Source organism: Somniosus microcephalus, chromosome 7 (genome assembly GCF_052327205.1).
Source record: "Somniosus microcephalus isolate GS21.2 chromosome 7, FLI_Smic_1.0, whole genome shotgun sequence".
NCBI classification, from domain to species: domain Eukaryota; kingdom Metazoa; phylum Chordata; class Chondrichthyes; order Squaliformes; family Somniosidae; genus Somniosus; species Somniosus microcephalus.
In genome coordinates this window covers 77798408-77806852 of record NC_140993.1, presented here as the reverse complement: position 1 = coordinate 77806852, position 8445 = coordinate 77798408, and the positions used below count along the sequence as shown (strand labels likewise).

The window sequence follows — 8445 nt, the reverse complement described above, 5'->3', positions numbered from 1 at the left end:
TACATCCAATTCCCTCGTCCAGATCATTAATATATATTGTGAACAGCTGGGGTCCTAGGACCGATCCTTGCGGTACCCCACTAGTCACTGCCTGCCACTCGGAAAATGACCCGTTTATTCCAACTCTTTGCTATCTATCCACCAACCAGTTCTCTATCCAAGTCAATACCTTGCCCCCAATCCCATGTGCCTTAATTTTGCACGCTAATCTCTTATGTGGGACCTTATCGAAAGCCTTCTGAAAGTCCAAATACACCACATCCACCGGTTCTCCCTTATTTATTTTACCAGTTACATCCTCAAAAAATTCCAGTAGATTATTCAAGCACGATTTACCTTTTGTAAATCCATGTTGACTTTGTCCGATCCTGTCACTGCTTTCCAAGTGCTCTGCTATTACATCTTTTATAATGGACTCTAGCATTTTCCCCACTACCGATGTCAGGCTTACCGGTCTGTAATTCCCCGCTTTTTCTCTGCCACCTTTTTTGAATAGTGGGGTAACATTAGCTACCCTCCAATCCATGGGTACTGTTCCAGAGTCTATTGAGTTCTGGAAGATGACCAGCAATGCATCTACTATTTCTAGGGCCACTTCCTTAAGTACCCTGGGATGTAGATTATCAGGCCCTGGGGATTTATCGGCCTTCAGTCCCATCAATTTCCCTAACACCATTTCCCTACAAATACTGATTTCTTTCAGTTCCACCCTTTCATCAGACCCTATGTTCCCCGGCATCTCTGGGAGGTTTGTGAAGACAGAACCAAAGTATGAATTTAGTTGGTCTGCCATTTCTTTGTTTCCCATTATAAATTCCCCTGATTCTGACTGCAAGGGACCTACGCTTGACTTCACCAATCTTTTTCTCTTCACATATCTATAAAAGCTTTTACAGTCAGTTTTTATGTTCCCTGAAAGCTTACTCTCATATTCTAATTAATCCCTTTGTCCTCCTTTGTTCCTAAACTGCTCCCAATCCTCAGGATTATTGCTTTTTCTGGCCAATTTATATGTCGTCTCCTTGGATCTTATGCTATCCCTAATTTCCCTTGTTACCCATGGTTGAGTCACCTTTTTTGTTTTATTTTTATGCCAAACTGGGATGAACAAATTCTGTAGCTCATCCATTCGGTCTTTGAATGTTTGCCATTGCCTATCCACCGTCAACCTTTTAAGTAACGTTCCCCAGTCAATCCTAGCCAACTCGCACCTGATACTATCGTAGTTTCCTTTATTTAAATTCAGGACCCTAGTCTCTGAGTCAACTACTTCATTCTCCATCTTAAATGAAGAATTCGATCATATTATGATCGCTCCGACCCAAGGGGCCTCGTACAAGATTGCTAATTAATCCTTTCTCGTTACATAATACCCAGTCTAAGATGGCCTGATCTCTTGGTTGGTTCGACATATTGGTCCAGGAAACCATCCCGTAAACACTCCAGGAATCCCAAGATACATTTCTCTCTCGCACACAATTTCTCCACAGGAAGTATAATAGAGTGCACTGTGTCACATAACAACTCCCTGGTCATGTTCTATCTGATTGTTATGTGACATAGTGCACTCTATTACTGCTATGTTTCTGGATGTTTTGCCCATTTGTTTCCACGGAAAGGATGTGGATATGTTTTATTTTTTTAAATATGCTTTTAACTTAAAGCTTGCTTTAAAGGATTAAATTTCTCAGGACAGTCCCATGTGAGATTCATATCAGTAATCAGGCAAAATTTGGTTAATATGCTCATTAGAAGCTTTTTTTTTTAAAAGAGGCTAAAAAGATGCAATTTGTTAGCTTGTCTGGGTAATTCAGAGGACACCTCTCACCCTTTGATTTCTTACCGTCGTTGAGTGGGGATAAAGATGTGAGAGTAGGAGTTTTCAAACAGCTGCAAAGGCAGTCAATTTTTATTTTGTTAAAGGAAATGCTGTGAGAGCCTTCACTGAGGTTTTTAAAAATGCTGGAGGTTAGAAGACCTCCTGTTTAAGTCAAGCAAAATGACCTGCTTAAATTGGGGTAGTGTGGAAAACCAACGCTTGCCTCTTCTACTGTTTACTCAGTCTGCCTTTACAGAAATTGAAGAAATACATGTGCAAAAGACATGGAGCTCCAGTCCAGGTAACGGGTGTTTCCTTGTTACACCCATGGGTTATGAAATCGTACAAGTAGATAAAGGCTTTGCTTTCAGCTATTTGTTCCTCATTGGGTTTATTTTGCTGTTTTATTTGTTCACATTTAGTCAATTTGATTGGTAAATAAGTAGTTATTTAAATTGGTCATAATTTTTTTGCCCCCTATTCAGCATGCAAGAACCTGCAAATATATTAATGACTCATTTCCTGGAACACAATAAACATATACTGAATGTAGTATAGCATATATGATAAAAAGATAAACACTGACAAATAAGAACATGGCTAGGGGAACAAACACCTCCCTACATGAAGGCTTACATGCATTAAATTCCAGCCCCTGCAAATAGAAGCAATTCATTCACAGGCGTAACGCAATCCCGCAAAGTGGGCATGTTCAATGCAGGGCTGGGCCAAGAACACGGGGACAATTAGAATACAATTTATTTTTGCTTTATTTGTTCCTGTTTCACTTGTGTTTTCTCATGGCTCTCTTTAATTTTGTTTGTTGGCATTGTACTGTCTGAACCTTGAGTATATTCATTCTATAATTTAAATTTCATTTGTCTCATTATTTTCTCTTCTGACTTTATAAGAGCCCCTACATGTCCTACCGTTTACTCCATTTATTGGCTAAGCTTTACTCTTATATATGCTTCCTATTTCTCTTGTGTTTTCCTGTAACCCGTTAGCTTATTGAAAAAAAAGCTAAGAATAGCTACATGGCCACCTTGAAACCGGCAGAGTTTTGATGGTCTGAACTCAACACTAATTCAGTTCCTTCCTTCTTCTGATACGAATGGTTTAGCTTCTGAAAATTGACTCCAGGGAATTGCACAAAGGACAAAACTGTTCTCCCTGTAGACATCCCATTAACTAAATTTAACAATTCCAAATGTAGTGGAGTCAACAAATGTTGGAAAAGTGGTCATTCACACTACTGCATCGAAATGGCAGACCCAGTCAGATTTGTGAGCAACTTGTCTTTAAACACAGCACTGAAAAGAAAGCCATAGACAGCTAGAGGCAATGTTAAATTGCACTATAGTTTCCTAATTATTAAATCAATGCTTCTTTGAGCTAATTTCTTGACAAATCCTTGGAACGAAAGGAACTGTTTCAAAAATCAAAAACATAATAATATTTCCTTCAACACAAGTTATTACTTTAGATAAATTATTCAGATTAACCTGATTTTGCAAATTCAAACAAAACCCCAATAAAATAGCCCATTGGTAGGACTCCTAAGAAATGTGATTATCTGATGGGGCATTTTTCCAATAGACCACGGCACCATCTTTATAATTACAGCACATAACTTAAAATTAATTAGTATTTTAAAAATTATATGAATTTCGATGCTTAAAGCACAACAGGAGCATTGCAGTTTACTGTCTTAGTACATCCCTCTTCAGTGAATCTACATTAGATTGTAGATTTATCCACCTAAAGCGCAACAAAAAAATACATGTTTCAGCTCATTCCAGCACTAATTCTGCTATTCAATAGCCACCACTGGAAATTTATAGCAAATTACAGTTGCATAATATCCATGAAAGAAGCTTCAAGAAATGGCAAAATATTTCAATACTCAAAAGGGACACACGTAGTGCATTAAAATAACTTGCATTTTTATAAATGCACTACAATTGGAGCCTGAAGTTTCTCCCTATCTACCAGAACCCCCTCATTGTGCAAATATTCACTACAGCTAACAATGCTGTGTGTGGACCTACCAAAATACAAATGGGTGAAGAATCCTATCCCTACACACATCAGGATATTACTCACACGCCTTCATGATTTCCTTATTAGTACAGAAAACATTAGAAAACCAATCCTTGTGGTAATCATGCACCAAACCACATATTTCCTTTCCAACTGAATAACCCATGTAAATGATCAATTAACGTATCAGTAATGCAAAATATATTTTAAAGAAAACAAATAAAAACTGTTGTTTAAACTGCCATATTTTATTCAAGACATCAATTCCCGGATAACAGGAACAACAAAGTACTCCGTTACGAAGTATACACTTTATTTTATTGTAGCTAAAATTAAGTGGCTATTAAATAACAGCGATCTTAACCCTACTCCTCCATTAAACCAGGTCCCAAACCCAGCGGGGTAGGACACGTACTGTAAACAGTTCACGGAATTCCTGGTGTACCGTGTCTAGAGTTCTTGGAATGCGGGGTTGGCTCGGCTCGGCTCGGCTCAGCTGCCTGTGCTATTCAGTCCACAGCTGATAAACGGTTTGGGGATTCAAACATTTGTGGAAACGGTCAGTCAAAACACGGAGTCCAAAGAAAAAAAAATCAAGGTCAGTCCCGATAACGACCTTGCGGTGTCAGACTCCTTGAAAAACAAGCACCAGACGGCGTGATTCGCTGTTGTAAACATGGTGTATTATGTAACCTCAGGTATACCCGTTGAAAAAATTGCAATCTTTAGATTGAAGTCAACATCCAAAAGATTACCTGTTTTTGGATCGTTTGTTTTTACAAAAAAACTCTGTAGCCACAGGACTGGTGCAAAGGTGGATCCCAATGGTTTTATTAACCTCCCTAAGAATACCGTACAGTGCGTTAAGACAATTCAATTTTTTTTAAAAGCTATTAATTTTACACCAATATTCGGTAGCCCTGTGTCAATTCGCGTGGTGATCGTTTCGATGTTCTTCTCCAAAAGTAAGCCACGACCTACACTATTGGATTTAAAATTAAAAAAAAATTCTCTTCGTTACTTTCACGAATGAGAACAAATTCTCACGGGGCCCGTCCAGACGCCTAGAGCGTAATCTTCTCGGAGTAGATGTGCGTGTAGTGCTGCTCGGTGTGGAGGCGCCTCACTGCCTCTTTGATCAGGTTGCCAGACGAGAGGAGCTGCTCGAGCTTTTGGTGAGCGTCGTGCTCCGCCGAGCCGGGGGCCGGCCGCATGTTTTCGCTCTTGCCGTTCGCCGCCGATGTCCCCATGGCCGAGTCTCGGGCTCGGCTTGGAACGCTGTACGGCTTGTTGCGACTCGGAGCCTTCCAGCGCTCGATACAACACATTCCACACCTGGCTGAGCCACGCGGCTCCTGCTGCTGGTAGTGATGATGATGTTGCTTATATTGTTGCTGCTGGTGGTGGTTGTGATGTTGTTGTTGCTGCTGCTGCTTCGCCACTCCGCCGCCGCCGCCGCTGTTGGGTATTCGCTGGAACTGTAGCGTCTCCCCAATTTTAGCCACTAAAGCGTCGATCTCCTTCGAGTCGACTGTAACGGCCTGTTCCAGGAGGAGGAAGCTCTCTCTTCGCCGCGGCATGTTATCTCGGCTTTGTTTCTGTGCTGCTGCTGCTTCTGGGAGCGGTAGTAGTTCCTCCCTCTGTCGTTTTTTTTTGGCAGCCAATTGAACACATTAGCTTGTATTTGAAAACATTTTTGGGGGGATCAAAAACAAACTTTTACTCCCAATCTCAAAAAAATTGTATTAGTTCTACAAAAACAAGGCACTGTGCTGTGAAAGGAAGGTGTTTGCGCTGAGCGAAGCGACACCCGCTGCGCCGAGTCCCGCGCCCACACACACACACCCTTTCAGTTGTAAACAAAGGCTGACGTCACCTCAGAAGCGCCCATTCCTAAGGCGGGGGAAACCAGATCTTACCGTGTGTCTAGATGGGGAATTCTGTAGTTTTTTTCCCCAATTAAGTATTTTATTTTCAAATAGTGAATGTTTTAATACGCCATTCGGTTCATCAGAGCTGGTGTTCTGTATGATCTTATTTGTAACTGAACTATTTCTTCTAGAGATTCCCCCCCCCCTCCATTCTGTCACTGAAGACGATAGTGGATTCGGCTCCACGGAGGAGAATGAATGGCACCCTACGTCACTGGTTTCGAACAATGTCCCAAATGTTACACTGGCCGCACGGGCAGGCGGGGGCGGCGCGTTGTCCCGGGCACCTCACCAAGAGAGGGCGGGTCATAGCAGAAAGTCAACGGCGCGACGAATGGGCTGCGACTGTATTTTTTTGAAGCCTGGACCGTTGGAGTCCACATGCGTGTGCGCAACACTAATAATACATGCTTATGGATGCAGAAGCATTTATGTCTATATATATTTATAATAAATGCACAGACATTTTAATATATGTGTAACAGTGGAATAAAATATAAAGAATTTTTGGAGTCGTTTTGCTGTGCGCGCGCGCGCACACACGCTTGGCGTTTGATACAAGAAATACATACTGCAGATTAGCTGCACAGCATACAAAACAGCGAGTTGCTCCAGTAATTTATGCAGTATTTATGGTTACTAGCCGGAACTGTAGATTAGTCAGAAACAGATAGCGATCGGTTAAAGTTTTTTTTCTCCTTCCCGTAATTGGCCTACGTGGTTCTTTAGATAACTCAAATCGAAATTAGGAATTGCTAATTATCAATAAAGTAACCAACCTAAGTAAACAAGTCAGAGGTCCTTAGTCATAAAGAATTACTGCCTATGACTGCAGTCTGTTTCTCGAATGAATAATACATGAAGGCTCACCGTCAACTTTTTTATGTTTACAACATAAAAAATCTGGTTTATTTTTTGTATGTTTTAGATTTAACCCCCCCATTCCATTTCTTCTTCGTTTTGTTCCCCCACTACAATCAGCAACAGTCACACATAAGTAATGGCTGCTTAGGTGAGATAATGAGAGGCAACTGGCACATGGGGCTGTACACTAAGTCAAAATCTTAACAAGAGAGGAGGGAATTTTTTTTTAAGGGTATACTTACACACAGATTTCCAACTGTCATTTTATATATGCTATAGTTGGAAATTAATGCTGTGGTATGAGGTATCAACAAAAAAAGTCTGTCCCTTGCTTTTGTTACCTCTAGACTCGACTATTCCAATGCTCCCCTGGCTGGACTCCCACCTTGTGCTGTCTGTAAACTTGAGCTCATCCAAAACTCTGCTGCCCGTATCCTAACTCGTACCCGAATCTCATTCATCCATCACCTCTGTGCTTCCTAACCTACATTGGCTCCCAGTCCGACAACGCCTCAGTTTTAAAATTCTCATCCTTTTCAAATCCCTCCATGGCCTCACCCCTCCCTATCTCTGTAACCTCCTCCAGCCCAACAACCCTCCGAGATCTCTGCGCTCCTGCAACTCTAGCCTCTTGCACATCCCCGATTTTCTTCGTACCATCATTGGCGGCCATGGCTGCCTAGGCCCTAAACTCTGGAATTCCACTCCAATCCTCTCCGCCTCTCTACCTCTCCCCCTCCTTTAAGACGCTCCTTAAAACATACCTCTTTGAGCAAGCTTTTTGTCACCTGACCTAATATCTCCTTCTGTGACTTGGTGTCAAATTTTGTTTGTTAATCACTTCTGTAAAGTATCTGGGGTTGTTATACTCTGTTAAAGGCGCTATACAAATGCAAGGTGTTGTTGCTGATTTCTTTTTTCTCTTTCACTTTCTTATCCTAGAATCATACAACAAAGAAGGAGGCCATTTGGCCCATCGTTCCTATGCCAGCTCTCTGAAAGAACTATCCAATTAGTCCCACTCCCCTGCTGTTTCCCTGTAGCCCTACAAATTTTTCCTTTTTAACTCAATTCCAATATTCTTTTGAAAGTTACTATTGAATCTGCACCACCCTTTCAGGCAATGCATTCCAGATCATATCAATTCGCTGAGTAAAAAAAATTTGCATTTCCCCTCTGGCCTTTTTGCCAATTATTTTAAATCTGTGTCCTCTGGTTACCAGCCCTACTGCCAGTGGAAACAGTTTATCCCTATCTACTTTATCAACCACCCCATAATTTTGAACACCTTCTTAAATATCCCATTAACTTGCTATAAGGAGAACAATCCCAGCTTCTCTAGTTTCTCCACTTAACTGAATTCCAACACCCCGGTACCATTCTGGTAAATATCCTTTGCAAGGCCTAGACATCCTTCCTAATGTGTGGTGCCCAGAATTATACACAATATTTTAGCTGAGGTCTAACCAGTGATTTATAAAGGTTTAGCATTATTTTCTTGCTTTTGTAAGGAAGCTTGGCTGAAATCCCAACTGTCCAGCCTTTGGTCCTCTATGCTGCTCAACCGCACCCTCACCACCACCTTTGATGCCCTAGTCCCTATTAAAACAATTACCCTCTCTCACCCTGGCCATTCCCCCGATACAGCACTCATCTGTGATTCCTTAAGTCCAAGGGACGCAGACTTGAATGGATATGGAGTGTGGTGTATGTAACCTGTTCCACCTTAAGAGAACTACCTTAAGAGATGTACTACTTTCTCTTGGCTGCTGTATACTGTAATACCGG

The 8445-nt window shown here is 41.4% G+C and overlaps 1 protein-coding gene across 1 annotated transcript; it reads right to left on the bottom strand.

Moving 5' to 3' along the window:
- Positions 1-4089: 4089 nt before the first annotated feature.
- gbp (glycogen synthase kinase binding protein) lies at positions 4090-5723 on the bottom strand. Its single transcript, XM_085992640.1, has one exon. The coding sequence runs from the start codon at positions 5440-5442 to the stop codon at positions 4927-4929; it is 516 nt and encodes a 171-aa protein (XP_085848766.1). The 5' UTR covers positions 5443-5723; the 3' UTR covers positions 4090-4926.
- Between the last annotated feature and the right edge of the window lie 2722 nt (positions 5724-8445).

What these genes read in the sequence shown, in the direction of transcription:
- gbp (XM_085992640.1), bottom strand. Translation starts at nt 5,442, where the DNA reads ATGCCGCGGCGAAGAGAGAGCTTCCTCCTCCTGGAACAGGCCGTTACA.